The sequence below is a fragment of the Pristiophorus japonicus genome, chromosome 14, assembly GCF_044704955.1.
Source record: "Pristiophorus japonicus isolate sPriJap1 chromosome 14, sPriJap1.hap1, whole genome shotgun sequence".
Classification (NCBI taxonomy): domain Eukaryota; kingdom Metazoa; phylum Chordata; class Chondrichthyes; family Pristiophoridae; genus Pristiophorus; species Pristiophorus japonicus.
The window spans coordinates 168,773,063-168,789,547 of record NC_091990.1 but is presented as its reverse complement, the minus strand read 5'-3'; the positions used below and the strand labels follow the sequence as shown (position 1 = coordinate 168,789,547).

The following is a 16,485-nucleotide window of genomic DNA, read 5'->3' as shown; positions in this document are numbered from 1 at the left end:
CCCAGGGGCAGCACGGGCCCAGCCCACACTGCGATATGTGTGCGCACTAGGTCCGTGCAGCAGAGCAGGTCTTCAGTCGTCCTGGTTAACCCTTGCCACTGGACCAAGACCTAGCTCTGTCGAGCCCGAGTGGTGGCTGGTGTGCAACGGCCACCACACGTTAAAAAAATCCACACACAGGCATCTTCCACCCCCTCAATTGGAGTTCAGGACTGGAACATTGGGTCTTCATTGAAACATTTGTGAATGCCTGTGGAAGCAAGTCATCCTCATTCGAGGGACCATCTATGATGCTCCCTACTCACAATGCGTGCAGGGATCTTCATTTAAATACTTGGTGTTACTGGTGCACGAGAAGAGCAGCAACCTCACAATGACTGCAATTAGACCAGAGAACACGTCCCATCGTGACTGATACTAAACCTCCTGATTGCATCATTTCTATGTAATCCTACCATTATTCTATATTTATATGCATTTTTTTGTTTCAACATCAGAATTTTTGCAAGTACCTCTACTATTTAATTGAATAACATTTACTTTATCGCTTTGTCTTAAACCATAACAGCAAGACAACAGGGCAACTTTCAATCGGCAAAATACAAATTTCGGGCTGATATCAGAAAGTTCTTTGTACCGAATGATCAACACGAGGAATGGGCTTGTAGGTAGGGTAGTGATGAAGGATTGTAAGTTCTTCTGGGTGGAGTGAGTTAGGGATGGGTTCAGTAGCCATTCAAATCTGTATTTATCTTTTTTGATATGAATTTAAATCTTCTGTTCACTTGGACATGACTAAAAATATTGATCAGTTTTATTTTCCATTTCATTATGTAGGTTTTGTATCAGCTGAAGGGTAATACTCAGATGTTGGTCATAAATAGTACAAATCCAGGGCAACTGAAAGCGGTCCATGTCCTTCCTCCGGGTCAGTTGATGGACAACAAAGGCCAGTGCGTCCAGTTTAATTCACTGGCTGGTTCAATGGAAAACACTGCAATGCATCCAGGTGAAGGTACAGTACATAATAAATAGAAGATATCTAACAGCAGAGCAAGTCACCTCATTCCTAGGCAAAGGTAGTGTCAATAACGTAAAAGGATGATTTGCATAAAGTAAGGTAACATATGTGTATGTTGGAAGGTGAACCTAGCCTCTCCAATCTGATCCCCATTGATGATGATTGCCATCTTTTGTGTAACAGTTTTGTAGTAATTATATCTGAATGGATAACTCAAATTGCAAGAGAACCGAGTTTTGATAGTTCCACTCTCTGGAGTTAACATGAGTCCAGCATAAAGGGCCCAAGTTTCCACAAGAAAAAAAACGGGCACCCCTCCGAGCTGGGCGCCCGTTTTTCGCGCCTAAAACGGCGCCTAAAAAAATCCTCGGTATTCTCCACCTACTTACACGTCCTCTGGCACTCGGCGCAGTCAGCACGAGCAGTGGGGGGGGGGGGGCGGAGCCAGGTCCCTGCGCTGAAAACAGTGCCGGGTCCTCTGCACATGCGCGCTACAGTCGGCACGCAAGTGCAGTAGCTCCAGGCGCCGAACTGTGTGGGAGGGGCCCGAAGCACGCAGCCCCTAGCCCTGGCCCAATGGCCTCACTGGGGCTGCGTGAATAAGGCTCCTCCCACGGCCAGCTCCTGCTCCCCCCCCCGACCAGACCCTACACTCGCTCCCCCACCCCCCCCAACCCCGCCGACCAGACCCGACCCGACACCCGCTCCCCCCCCCGCCCCCACCGACCCGACACCCGCTCCCTGCCCCCGCCGACCAGACCCGACCCCACCCCCGCTCCCCCCTCCCGCCCCCACCGACCCGACACCCGCTTCCCCCCACCCCCCGCCGACCAGACCCGACCCCACCCCCGCTCCCCCCTCCCGCCCCCACCGACCCGACACCCGCTTCCCCCCCACCCCCCGCCGACCAGACGCCCACTCCTGACCATACCCGACCCAACACCCGCTCCCTCCGCCCCCGCCGACCAGACCCGACCCGACACCCGCTACCCCCCCCCGACACCCGCTTCCCCCCCCCCCCCGCCGACCAGACGCCCACTCCCGACCATACCCGACCCAACACCCGCTCCCTCCGCCCCCGCCGACCAGACCCGACCCGACACCCGCTCCCCCCACCGCCCCCCCGCCGACCAGACACCCGCTCCCCCCCCCGCCGACCAGACCCGACCCGACACCCGCTACCCCCCCCGACACCCGCTACCCGCCCCCGCCCCCGCCGACCAGACACCCGCTCCCCCCCCCCCCGCCGACTGACCCGACCCGCGCTCCTGTTCCCCGACCCGCCCCCCACTCTCTTCCCCCCCCTTCTCTCTCCCCCCCTTCTCTCTCCCTCCCCCCCTCCCTCTCCCTCCCTCCCCCCCTCTCCCTCCCTCCCCCCCTCTCTCTCCCTCCCTCCCCCTCTCTCTCCCTCCCTCCCCCCTCTCTCTCTCTCCCTCCCTCCCCCTCTCTCTCCCTCCCTCCCCCCCTCTCTCTCCCTCCCTCCCTTCCCCCCCTCTCTCCCTCTCCCCCCCCTCCACCCCCTCTCTCTCCCTCCCTCCCTCTCCCCCTCTCTCTCCCTCCCTCCCCCTCTCTCTCTCTCTCCCTCCCCCTCCCCCTCCCCCCCCCCACTCTCTCTCTCTCTCTCCCTCCCCCTCTCTCTCTCTCTCTCTCTCTCTCTCTCTCTCTCTCTCTCTCTCTCTCCCTCCCTCCCCCCCCTCTCTCTCTCTCTCTCTCTCCCTCCCCTCTCTCTCTCTCTCTCCCTCCCTCCCCTCTCTCTCTCTCTCTCTCCCTCCCCTCTCTCTCTCCCTCTCTCCCCCTCTCTCCCCCTCTCCCTCCCTCTCTCTCTCTCTCTCTCTCTCTCTTCCCCCTCCTGCTCAGCGGCACGAACGGCTGCAGAATTCTCCCTGGCTGAAGCACTTTCACACAGGTAGGAAGATGGTTTATTTAATCTTTTCTTGGCTTATAAATGTTTATTCAGGTTGGATTTATTTGTATAATATTTGTAGAAGTATAAATAAGGATTTATTGTCGAATTTAATGAGTTCCCCCCCCCCTCCCCCCCCCCCCCTCGTTCTGGACGCCTAATTTGTAACCTGCGCCTGATTTTTTAATGTGTAGAACAGGTTTTTTCAGTTCTACAAAAATCTTCACTGGCTCCATTCTACTTTAGTTTGGAGTACGTTTTCACTGTGGAAACTTTCAAATCAGGCGTCAGTGGCCGGACACGCCCCCTTTTGAAGAAAAAATTCTGTTCCAAAGTAGAACTGTTCTACCTGACTAGAACTGCAGAAAAAAAAATGTGGAGAATTGCGATTTCTAAAATAGTCCGTTCTCCACCAGTTGCTCCTAAAAATCAGGTGCGAATCATGTGGAAACTTGGGCCCAAAGTTCCTACATTACAAAGAAAGACAGACTTGCATTTCTATAATGCCTTTCACCACCATCGGATATCTCAAAGCGCTTTATACCCAATGAAGTACTTTTGGAGTATAGCCACTGTTGTAATGTAGAAAATGTTGTGTATCTGTAAAGCATGCACTCCCATATTCCACCACCAGGGAAGGCATCCCCTGAAGTCCCAAGGGATCCCAGCATCCCTTGGGAGCACTGTATATAAGTCGGCACCTAAGGTATGTTCCTCACTCTGGAGTGTTTTAATCAGGACTGAGGTCACTGTTACTTTAACCTCCCTGTGTGCCGTCTCATCTGTGTTAGGAACACAATAACTGGCGATGAGTATATGAATCCAATGCAAAGATGCAGCAAACTGTGGGCATCCTGAAGAAGTTCTCGGAGGGTGAGGACTGGGAAGCCTATGTCGAACGGCTAGAACAGTAATTTGTAGCCAACAAGCTGGACGGAGAAGGATAGCCAGATCCCACGTGTGGTGGCCCGGTATCGACTCTGACTTAGAGTCCTGTGTACGGCAATGCAGCGTATAGAAACATAGAAACATAGAAAATAGGTGCAGGAGCAGGCCATTCAGCCCTTCTAGCCTGCACCGCCATTCAATGAGTTCATGGCTGAACATGAAACTTTAGTACCCCCTTCCTGCTTTCTCGCCATAACCCTTGATCCCCCGAGTAGTAAGGACTTCATCTAACTCCCTTTTGAATATATTTAGTGAATTGGCCTCAACTACTTTCTGTGGTAGAGAATTCCACAGGTTCACCACTCTCTGGGTGAAGAAGTTTCTCCTCATCTCGGTCCTAAATGGCTTACCCCTTATCCTCAGACTGTGACCCCTGTGCTCAGTTGAGCAACGCGCCCAGAGAGGCACCACTAAGTTTGTGGTCCTGGCCCTCCAGACCATGGTCGAGGATCCATGTCGACTATGCGGGCCCGTTTCTCGGTAAAATGTTCCTGGTGGTGGTGGATGCTTTTTCAAAATGGATTGAATATGAAATAAAGTCGGGAAGCACCGCCACTGCCACCATTGAAAGCCTGAGGGCTATGTTTGCCACCCACGGCCTGCCTACATACTGGTCAGTGACAACGGGCCATGTTTCACCAGTGCCGAATTTAAAGAATTTATGGCCCGCAATGGGATCAAACATGTCACCTCGGCCTCGTTTAAACCAGCCTCCAATGGGCAGGCAGAGCGGGCAGTACAAACCATCAAACAGAGCCTTAAACGAGTCACACAAGGCTCACTCCAAACCCACCTGTCCTGAGTACTGCTCAGCTACCGCACGAGACCCCACTCGCTCACAGGGGTGCCCCCGGCTGAGCTACTCATGAAAAGGACACTTAAAACCAGACTCTCTCTGGTTCACCCCAACCTGCATGATCAGGTAGAGAGCAGGCAGCAGCAACAAAATGTAAACAATGGTCGCGTCACTGTGTCATGGGAAATTGATCTGAATGACCCTGTGTATGTGCTAAACTATGGACATGGTCCCAAGTGGATCGCGGGCACGGTGATAGCTAAAGAAGGGAGTAGGGTGTTTGTAGTCAAACTCGACAATGGACAAGTTTGCAGAAAGCACCTGGACCAAACGAGACTGCGGTTCACAGACTGCCCTGAACAGCCCACAGCAGACACCACCTTTTTCGAGCCCACAACACACACCCAAAGGATCAACGACACCACGCCGGACCAGGAAATCGAACCCAACATGCCCAACAGCCCAGCAAGGCCAGGGTCACCGAGCACCCTGCAGGGCCAACAAGACGCCAGCCCAGCGAGGTTACAGCCAACACACCAGAACAGACATTTGTACCGAGGCGGTCCACCAGGGAAAGAAAGGCTCCCGACCGCCTCACCTTGTAAGTAGTTTTCACTTTGCCTTTGGGGGGGGAGTGATGTTGTGTATCTGTAAAGCATGCACTCCCATATTCCGCCACCAGGGAGCACATTCCCTGAAGTCCCAAGGAATCCTGGCATCCCTTGGGAGCACTGTATATAAGCCGGCCCCTAAGGCCTGTTCCTCACTCTGGAGTGTCTTAATAAAGACTGAGGTCACTGTTACTTTAACCTCCCTGTGTGCAGTCTCATCTGTGTTAGGAACACAATAGAAAATGCAGCAACCAATTTGCGTGCAACCAGCTCCTACAAACTGCAATGTGATAATGACCAGCTAATTTGTTTTAGTGATGATGATTGAGGGATAAATATTGGACAGGATTTCGGGGATAACTCCCCTGCTCTTCTTCGCAATAGTGCCATTGGATCTTTTATGTCCACTTGAGAGCTCATCCGAAAGACATCACCTACAATTCCCTCAGCACGGCACTGGAGTGTCAGCCTAGATTTTTGTGCTCAAGTCTCTGGAGTGGGACTTGAACCCACAACCTTCTGACTCGGAGGCAACAGTTTAATCAACTGAGCCATGACTGACACTACCAACCAATGTAAAGCAGCAAAATATATTCATTAACTCAACCGCCACAGCTCTCTGGGGCAGAGAATTACACAGATTTACAGCCCTCTCATCTCAGTTCTAAATGGGCGACCCCTTATTCTGTAACTATGGCCCCTAGTTCTAGATTTCCCCCACGAGTAGAAACATCCTCTCTGCATTTACCTTGTTGAGTCCCTTCAGTATCTTATATGTTTCAATAAGATCACCTATCTTCATGTCAATCCCTTCATCTCCGGAATCAACCTAGTGAACCTTCTCTGAACTGCCTCCAATGCAAGTATATCCTTCCTTAAATACGAAGAGCAAAACTGGATGCAGTACTCTCGGTGTGGCCTCACCAATACCCTGTGCAGTTGTAGCTAGACTTCCCGGCTTTTATACTCCACCCTCCTTGCAATAAAGGCCAACATTCCATTTGCCTTTCTGATTACTTGATGTACCTGCATACTAACCTTTTGTGTTTTATGTACTGCAGCATTTTGTAATCTCTCTCCATTTAAATAATAATTTGCTTTTTTATTTTTCCTGCCAAAGTGGATACACTTTCCCACATTATACTCCATTTGCCAAATGTTTGCCGACTCACTTAGCTTGTCTCATAGAATCATAGAAATTTACAGCATGGAAGGCAGGCATTACGGCCCATCGTGTCCGCGCCGGCCGACTAAGACTATCCAGCCTAATCCCACTTTCCAGCTCTTGGTCCGTTGCCCCGTAGGTTACGGCCCTTCAAGTACACATTTAAGTATGTTTTAAATGCGGTGAGGGTTTCTGCCTCTATCACCCTTTCAGGCAGTGAGTTCCAGACCCCCACCACCCTCTGGGTGAAGAAATTTCCCCTCATATCTCCTCTAAACCTCCCCCCAATTACTTTACATTTAGGCCCCCTGGTTGTTGACCCCTCTGCCAAAGGAAACAGGTCTGTCCTATCCCCTCTATCCAGGCCCCTCACAATTTTATACACCTCAATCAGGTCTCCCCTTAGCCTCCTCTGTTCCAAAGAAAACAGACCCAGCATCTGCATTCTTTCCTCATAGCCAAAATTCTCCAGTCCAGGCAACATTCTTGTAAATCTCCTCCGCACCCTCTCCAGTGCAATCACACCTTTCCTGTAATGTGGTAATCAGAACTGCACACAGTACTCCAGCTGTGGCCGAACCGGTGTTTTATACATTTGAACCATAACCTCCTTGCTCTTGTATTCTATGCCTCAACTAATAAAGGCAAGTATTCCATATGCCTTTTTTAACACCTTATCTACCTGGCCTGCTACCTTCAGGGATTTGTGGCCCTGCACTCCAAGGTCCCTTTGTTCCTCTACACTTTTCAGTGTCATACCATTTAATGTGTATCCCTTTGCAGATTCTTTGCATCCACCTCACAACTTGCTTTCCCTCCCATCTTTGTATCATCAGCAAACTTGGCTAAATTACTCTCGGTCCCTTCATCCAAGTCATTAATGTAGATTGCAAATAGTTGAGGCCCCAGCACCGATCCCTGTGGCACCCCACTAGTTACCGTTTGCCAACCGGAAAATTACATATTTATCCCAATTCTGTTAGTTAGCCAATCCTCTATCCATGCTAATACATTACCCCCAACCCTGTGAGGTCTTATCTTGTGCAGTAGCCTTTTATGTGGCACCTTATCGAATGCCTTCTGGAAATCCAAATACACCACATCCACTGGTTTCATCCTCAAAGAACTCCAGAAAAATTGTCAAACATGATTTCCCTTTTATAAAACCATGCTGACTCTGCTTGACTGTATTATGCTTTTCTAAATGTCCTGCTAATGCTTCCTTAATAATGGATTCCAGCATTTTCCTAATGACAGACGTTAGGCTAACTGATCTATAGTTTCCTGCTCTGTCTGCCTTCTTTTTTAAATAGGGGCGTTACATTTGCAGTTTTCCAGTCCGCTGACATCTCTCCAGAATCCAGGGAATTTTGGTACATTGCAACCAATGCATCCACTATCTCTGTAGCCACTTCTTTTAAGACCCTAGGATGCAGGCCATCGGGTCCAGGGGACTTGTCCACCTTTAGTCCCATTATTTTACCGAGTTCTTTTTCTTTAATGATGATTGTTTTAAGTTCCCCCTCCCTATAGCCTCTTGATTATCTATTATTGGGATGCTTTTAGTGTCCTCTACCGTGAAGACCGATACAAAATATTTGTTCAAAGTCTCTGCCATTTCCCTGTTCCCCATTATTAATTCCCCAGTCTCATCCTCTGAGAGACCAACATTTACTTTAGCGACTCTCTTCCCTTTTTATATACCTGTAAAGCTCTGACTAACTGATTTTATATTTCTTGCTAGTTTACTCTCATAATCCATCTTCTCTCTCTCTTTATTTTTTTTTTAGTCATCCTTTGCTACTTTTGCCAACAGATTTTTTTAATGCTCCACGGAACAGCTTCTTATATTTATATACATTTTGAAGTTCAGCAGCTATTTCATAGCCCATTTGATTAACTGGTCCAAATCGGTTTGAATGTAATCTATTTCTATACTAGTCACAAGAACATAAGAACATAAGAAATAGGAGCAGGAGTCGGCCATATGGCCCCTCGACCTCGCTCCGCCTTTCAATAAGATCATGGCTGATCATCGTCCTCAACTCCACTTTCCCGCTCGATCTCCATATCCCTTGATTCCCCTGGACTCCAAAAATCTATCTATCTCAGCCTTGAATATATTCAGAGACTCAGCATCCACAGCCCTCTGGGGCAGAGAATTCCAACGATTCACAACCCTCTGAGTGAAGAAATTTCTCCTCATCTCTGTCTTAAACAGCCTGCCCCTTATCCTGAGACTGTGCCCCCTAGTTCTAGACACGCCAGGCCGGGGCTACAACCTCTCAGCATCACCTAGCCACACAGTCTGGTATCATGAGCAAATGTTATGCTACAATATTTACTGTGTTGTTTATCCTTTGATATTTGCATCAGAAACGTACATTTAAATTATCAATAAGTGTCTGTCAGTATAAATAAATAAACCTCTACATTGCCAAATTGAGTGTGCTGATTCAAATAAAACCCATGTAATTTGATTTTCTTATACTCATCCAAGAGAGCACCATATAACAACAAAAACAACTTGCATTTATATAGGGGTCTTAACATAGCAAAATGTCCTAAGGCTAACAAGAGTATTATCAATAAAAAGTTTTGACACAGAAGGAGAGATCAGATAGATGACCAAAAGCTTGGTCAAAGAGGTAGGTTTTAAGGAGCATCTGAAAGAAGGAGAGAGGTGTAGAGGCACGGGAGGGTTTAGGGAGGGAATGCCAGAGCTTAAGCCCAAGGCAGCTGAAAGCACGGCCGCCAATGATGGAGCGATTAAAATCGAGGATGCAGAATTGAAGGAGCGCAGAGATCTTAAAGTCTTGTTTAGCTTACAGAGATAGGGAAGGGAGAGGCCATGGAGGGATTTGAAAACAAGGATGAGGATTTTAAAACTGAGGTGTTGTCAGACCAGGATACAGGTTAGGTCAGCAAGCACAGGGGTGATGGTTAAACGAGACTTGATGCAAGTTAAGATAAGGGCAGCAGGGTTTTGGATGAGCACAAGTTTATGCAGGGTGGAAGATGGGAGACCAGCCAGGGGAGCATTGGAATAGTCAAGTCTAGAGGTAACAAAGGCATGAATGAGGGTTTCAGCAGCTGAGGCAGGGTCGGAGTCGGGCGATGTTTCGGAGCTGGCAGTAGGCAGTCTTGGTGATGGAGCGGATATGTGGTCAGAAGCTTATCTCACGGTCAAACACCACACCAAGGCTCATGGAGAGGAATGGAAATGGTGATCAGGGAATGGAGTTTGTGACGTGGACCAAAGATGGCTTCAGTCTTCACAATATAGTTCGAGAAAATTTCTGCTCATCCAATACTGGATGTCGGACAAGCAGCGTGACAAATTAGAGACAGTGGAGGGGCCAAGAAAGGTGATTGTGAGGTAGAGCTGAGTGTCATCAGTGTACAAGTGGAACCTGATGTTGTGTTTCCGGGTGATGTCACCAAGGGGCAGTGTGTAGATGCGAAATAGAAAGGGGCCAAGGATAGATCCTGGGGGGACCCCAGAAGTAATAGAACGGGAGTGGGAAGAGAAGCCGTTGCAGGAGATTCTCTGGCTATGCTTCGATAGATAAGAATGGAACCAGGCGAGTGCAGTCCCACCCAGCTGGACAACGGTGGAGAGGCTACAGATAGGTTAAGAATGATGAGGAGGCTACCACGATCACAGTCACATAGAATGTCATTTGTAACTTTGATAAGGGCCATTTCAGTACTGTGGCTGGGGCAGAAACCTGATTGGAGGGGTTCAAACATGGAATTGCGGTATCATACACATGGGGACTGACAACGTGTTTGGAAGTGTCTGATGCATTGCTGCAACACCATATTATTGGGTGCAGAGGCTTGAGGCATATAAATGCAATACCTAAGGGCTTTCAATGAATCTAATAGCACAACAAAGGGGACTTGACATAGGGTAATAACCAGTGCCTGAATAAAATCCTTAACAAAACCAGGAGTTATCTTTGCACCTAACCAGTCTCACAGCTGCATGCTTCTTGGAGATGATCCATTACCTCCTTGTTCTTGATCGGGTGATGGCCTTGTAACTGTGAGCACTAACTATAGGTACTGAGTGTCTGAACCTGTATACTTGATCATGCATGTGTTCTCATTTGAGCTGGGTGGCTTTTTGATACAGATGTGGCATCACCTTGAGAGCAAATCAATAATTGGTGCGAACTCCTGCCATTCACCAAATTCTCAGCATGGTCAGAAGTCTGTTCGGGAACAGACCCATCAAATGTTGACCATGAGCTACCAAACTATATCTGAATGCAGGTCCGGTGAGCTCTGAATCGCTGGGCTCAGAAGTTGAAGGAGCCTCCGGCCAGAAGACTGCAGCTTGTTCAAATCGACCTACACCTTCTCCTCCTCAACACATGCTCAATACTTCACCAAATGCTGCCTCCTGAAACTTCACTAATTAACCTCCTCCACCATTACCAATGCTGATGTTTGCCATAATAAGAGTTTCGACGTTTGGTTGGGGCTTGTTGGTGGCACTTGACACCCCCTCTTGGTGGATACCTAGAGGAAAAGAAGATGGCTCCACAGTTTCACATGGTGAATTGGACTGGGTTTGCACCAATGAGTCTGGAGTTGTACCCACCACTGCTATGCACAGCTGACCCCATTATCATTTGCGGGGTCATCTCATTTAAATATCCACAGTTGGTTCTTTAGCACAGATCCTGCGTAAGAAGAGTTTCTTTGCGGAGGGTACTCGAAATTGAGAGTGGAGCTTTGAAAAAGCCAATTCAGGGTGAAGATTCAGCAGCTGGCAAGGGAGCAGCAGGAAAGTCGGAAAGTGTTTAGATTACTCAGTTCAAGCAGCTAGCTGCACAGGACGGCTCGTGTGTGATTTTCGAGAATATCTTCCACTGAAGGATCTGGCACAGAGAACCCAAAATGCACAAGGGTAATGCAGGGGAATAAAAAGAGCACACAATTTCAATGAGACTGACCTCCAAACCCTCCTCAGGGAGACTGAGCAGAGGGACCCCCAAGTAAATTTCTCTCATACCATGTCATCATCCTCACAGGCGGTCCCTCGAACGAGGATGACTTGCTTGCATGTCAAAAGGGATGAGTTCACTGATGTTTCAATGAAGGACCCGCTATTCTAGTCCTGAACTCCAGGGGTGGAAGATGCCTGTGTGTGGATTTTTTTTAACGTGTGGTGACCGTTGCACATCAACCACCACACGGGCTAGACCGAGCTAGGCCTTTATCCAGTGACATCAGGTTAACCAGGACGACTGGAGACCTGTTCTGCTGCACGGACCTAGTGCGCACACATATCGCAGTGTGGGCTGGCCCGTGCTGCCCCTGGGCCCTCGGCTCTTCTGGGCCCCGAAACCTCATTTCCCACACCTCCGCCACGACCTCTCGCAACTCCTCCGCCAGAAACACTCGCCACACGGCAGGAGATGTCCCTCATTCCTCAAACTTGCAGACCAACGCCACAAGGTGTTCAATGGCCTGACCAGAGCAGGCAAGTTAACACAACCTCCCTTTTCTTCCTTGGGCACCATTACATTCTTCACCATCAAAAATGAAGAGCGACACAACTAGCCATTGGCACTGCACTCAAAGAATCATAGAAATTTACGGCACAGAAGGAGGCCATCATATCAATGAAAGTCGAAAAAGAGCTATGCATCCTAATCCCACTTTGTAGCTACTGGTTCGTAGCTTTGTAGGTTACAGCACTTCAAGTGCATATCCAAGTACTTTTTAAAAGTGGTGAGGGTTTCTGCCTCTAATACTCTTTCAGGCAGTGAGTTCCAGACCCCCACCAGCTTGGTGAAAAAAGTTCTCCACAACTCCCCTCTAATCTTTCTACCAATTACTTTAAATCGATGCTTCCTGGTTATTGACCTCTCTGCTAGGGGAAATAGATCCTTCCTGTCCACGCTATCTCAACCTCTCATAATTTTATACACCTCAATCAAGTCTCCCCTTAGCTTCCTTTGTTCCAAAGAAAACAACCCCAGCCTATTCAATCTTTCCTCACAGCTAAAATTCTCCAGTCCTGGCAACATCCTCATAAATCACATCTTTCCTGTAATGTGGTGACCAGAATTGTATGCACTAGCTAGTGTTTTATACAGTTCAAGCATAACCTCCCTACTCTTGTATTCTATGCCTCAGCTAATAAAAGAAAATATCCCGGATGCCATCTTAACCACCTTACCTACCTGTCCTGCTACCTTCAGGGATCTGTGGTCATGCACTCCAACGTCCCTCTGATCCTCTACACTTCTCAGTGTCCTACCATTTATTGTATATTCCCATGCCTTGTTAGCCCTCCCCAAATGCACCTCATACTTCTCCAGATTGAACTTAATTTACCACTTTTCTGCCCACTATTAACCACATGGCCAATTTTTATATCATCTGCAAACTTCTTAATCATGCCCCCTACATTGAAGTCGAAATCATTGATATGTACCACAAAAAGCAAGGGGCCTACTACTCCATTATCATCATCATAGGCAGTCCCTTGAGTCGAGGATGACTTGCTTCCATGCCAGAAAGTTCACAGGTGTTTCAATGAAGGACCTAATATTCCGGATCCCAAACTAAATCTTGAAGCGTGGAAGATGCCTGTGCGTGGATTTTTTTAACATGTGGTGGCCATTGCACACCAGCCACCACACGGGCTCGACAGAGCTAGGTCTTGGTCCAGTGGCGAGGATTATCCAAGACGACTGGAGACCAGCTCTGCTGCACGGGCCTAGTGCGCACACATATCGCAGTGTGGGCTGGCCTGTGCTGCCCCTGGGCCCTCGCCTCTTCTGAGCTCCGAACTCACACCTCGCCCGGGTCCCGATCACATCGCAAAGCCCTGCGGAACCCCACTGGAAACAGCCTTCCAGTCACAAAAACATCCGTCGGCTATTACCCTTTGCTTCCTGCCACTGAGCCAATTTTAGATCCAACATGCCACTTGGATCCCATAGGCTTTTACTTCTATTGGAATTTTTTCGATTAATTTGCCCACCACCTGACTGGCCTGTAATTACTCGGTCTATCCCTTTTTAAACAATGTTAGCAATCCTCCAGTCCTCTGGCACCACACCTGTAGCTACAGAGGATTGGAAAATGATGATCAGAGCTTCTCCTGCCTTTCCACCATTGTTCATAGGTTTATATGTAACCTTTCGGGCTGCTGACCAAGGGCTGTGTGGCTCTTCATCAGCCGGCACAGACACGATGGGCCGGAATGGCCTCCTTCTGCACTGTAAATTTCTATGTTTCTATTTCCTCCCTTGCTTCTCTAATAGCCTGGGACACATTTCATCCGGGCCTGGTGATTTATCTACTTTCAAAGAAGTTAGAAGTTAAACCCCTTAATACTTCCTTTCTCACTATGTTTATCTCAACTAATAATTCACCCCTCCTCCTTAACTACAATGTCTGCATCGTCCCTCTCTTTTGTGAAGACAGTCGCAAAGTATTCATTAACAACCATACCCACGTCTTCCGCCTTCACATGCATGCTCCTTTTTTGGTCTCTAATCGGTCCTACTCTTTCTTTAGTTATCCTCTTGCTCTTTATGTATTTATAAAACATCTTTGGGTTTTCCTTGCTTTTGCCTGCTTTTACCAGGCATCAGAGTTTAAAGAACATTCACTGGGCTCTCCGCCCATGGAGGCCCTTTTCCCGGTGATGCGTGCGATCTGTCAAAGATCAACTGCAATTATGTCAAAGACATTTTAACAGATCGCAAGTGGCGGTTTCAGGTGCATGCACTTTGAGCGCCTAAACCCGGAACTTGCGGGGCTTCTTCGGGCACGTGCACAGATCGTACGCACCCGGAGAGGTCACAATTTCAGGGCCAATAAGTTGAGTGATTGAAAAGTAAGGCCCTTAAGCTCGCTTTTCCCCACTCGCTCTGTCATCTCCACATCCATAATCTCGAGTGCCTTCTCTTCATATAAACATACAAAAAATGACATACAGGAGAAGACCAGCTGCTCCATCCAGCCTATCCCATATAGTTGTAATGACTTATGCTTCATGATTAAAACATTTCCTACACACACGGGTCCATGTAATCATGTGACAAGCGAAAAACCAAATTAAATCTAGCTTTTTTTTTTGAAGATATAAAGTGAATCAGCACTCACCACACAGGCCTAAAAGTTGTTCTGTATGTCTGCTATTCTCTGAGAAAAGAACCATTTAACATCTAATCTCGTTGTACCTGTTGTGTATGCAATAACTGTTTAACTCCAAGAGGTGTAACCTTAGCTCTGCTTTATTAAGGCCCAAAGTGAGTAGTATACAAAGTGGGTGGCCTTTTATACTTGGGCTGCACACACGTGCATGCAGCCCAATGGCCTCCAACAGTGACACCATCTAGTGGCTAGTGATCCCAAAAGTACATACATGACAGTACCCATACTTAATTTATAAATGTGAAATTATTTGTTCGTGTGGATACAATCTTGTCTCCATTATTTTACAGACCTGGATCAAATCCTCCCCAAGTCTAGGTTTCTCTAAAGTAGAAAGATCATCTGGTTAAATAAGTGCCTAGAAATCTGACCAGTAAAAACCTGCCGGTGCCACTGCAGGCTGGTGGCTAATTAACATTAGGCCAGCGCTAAATTAACAATGCAAAGTCATTCAGTTGGTGTTAGTCCCGGCAGGAGGCCCCAATGTAGCGTGGACGGAGCGTCATTGCAGCAAGAACAGCCTTCTCTTAAAGCAAGGCTGTAATTTCAGAAAGCAGATTGCTTCCTTCAAGGGGAACAGCTTTTGAAATGAAAAAAATAAAAATAAGGAATTTTTAGATCTTACAACTTAACTGCCTTCTGAAAAAAAATTAACATGAAAAAAGAATTCCCAAATGGGAGTCTTCAGCTCTTAAAGCTGAATTGCCTCCCGCACATAAAAAAATGCTAAAAGTGCTTCAGCACTAACACAAATGGCTCAGCAAGTCAAGGAAGAAGCACCCAGGGTCTCGCATGCAGCACTCTGGCTTTGTGCTGGGGGTCAACAATGCAAGAGAGGTCCTCGACCCACAGGGCCCTCCAGAAAGAACGATGTGGGACCAGATCATCGAGGCCGTGACTGCCAGCAGTGTCGGCCCCACAACCAGGCCAAAGAAGCTTCATGACCTCAGTCCAATGGTTGTCAGTGAATGCATCTTCAAGAGCCTTCTCCTAGCAACTGCACCACAAGCCTCATACACTTCTCAATGCACAACTCCCCCGCCCCCAATCACTCACCTACTAACAATCTTTACCAAACACAAGGCACACCTTCCATTCCTAGCTTCACCTCACCCCCTTAGAGGAGACGGTGCAGGCCATTATTAGCCGGGGTATGGCTGAGCACTTGGCTAGCGGCAGGGCTGAGAGGAGACAAGATGCTGATATCCTCATATGTTCTCCTCCTTCTCGAATGCACCTCTTGCTTTCCTGCCCTCCTCTCAACTCAACTCCACCCTTGTGCCTTCCTCTTTTCACATACCCAAGAAATACAGCCTGTCCAGCCAGTGGTTGACCAAGAAGAGGGAGAGGAGATTGAAGAAGAAAAAACACCATCATTTGATTTGACACTCCGAGCCACCAGCTCCTCAAGGTCGACCAGCAAGGCCATTTGAAGTGTCCCCCCACTGAAAGTCAGTAGCCTTCCACCAGCCGTTCTGCAGCCACTGTATCAGTAGGATAATTAGGATCAGTAGGATAAGCAAAGGCACACACACGACAGTTAACTAGGGGAATGCAAAAGGGTGATGAGTTGATTTCTTGATATCATATAGGATAGATAGATGTATAAAGTTAGATTGGAAAGTTTGCTTTGTGGTGCCTTTTTATATCAGCATTGTGGCCAAGAGGACACTGTGATGGTCAGTAACAGAGGGAAGATAAGGTGTGGGACTAATGTTGAAAGGGGAATTGGGGTTGTGGCCACTGGTACCGCAGGCGGAAGATTCCATTCCGGATATTTCGGCAAGAAAGGGGCTGTCTGGGTTGCATCCTTCCTTCTTCCTTCTCTTCTGTGTCCTCCTCTTCCCTCTG

General features: G+C 48.1%; 1 protein-coding gene across 1 annotated transcript in view; it reads left to right on the top strand.

The window, feature by feature from the left end:
• Nucleotides 1-16,485, top strand: part of LOC139279543 (protein lin-54 homolog) — a 228,533-nt gene that overhangs the window by 134,212 nt on the left and 77,836 nt on the right. Inside the window, exon 7 of the mRNA XM_070898671.1 lies at nt 838-1,015. Within this exon, the coding sequence (XP_070754772.1) occupies nt 838-1,015 (178 nt within the window). The remainder of the gene's footprint in view (nt 1-837; nt 1,016-16,485) is intronic.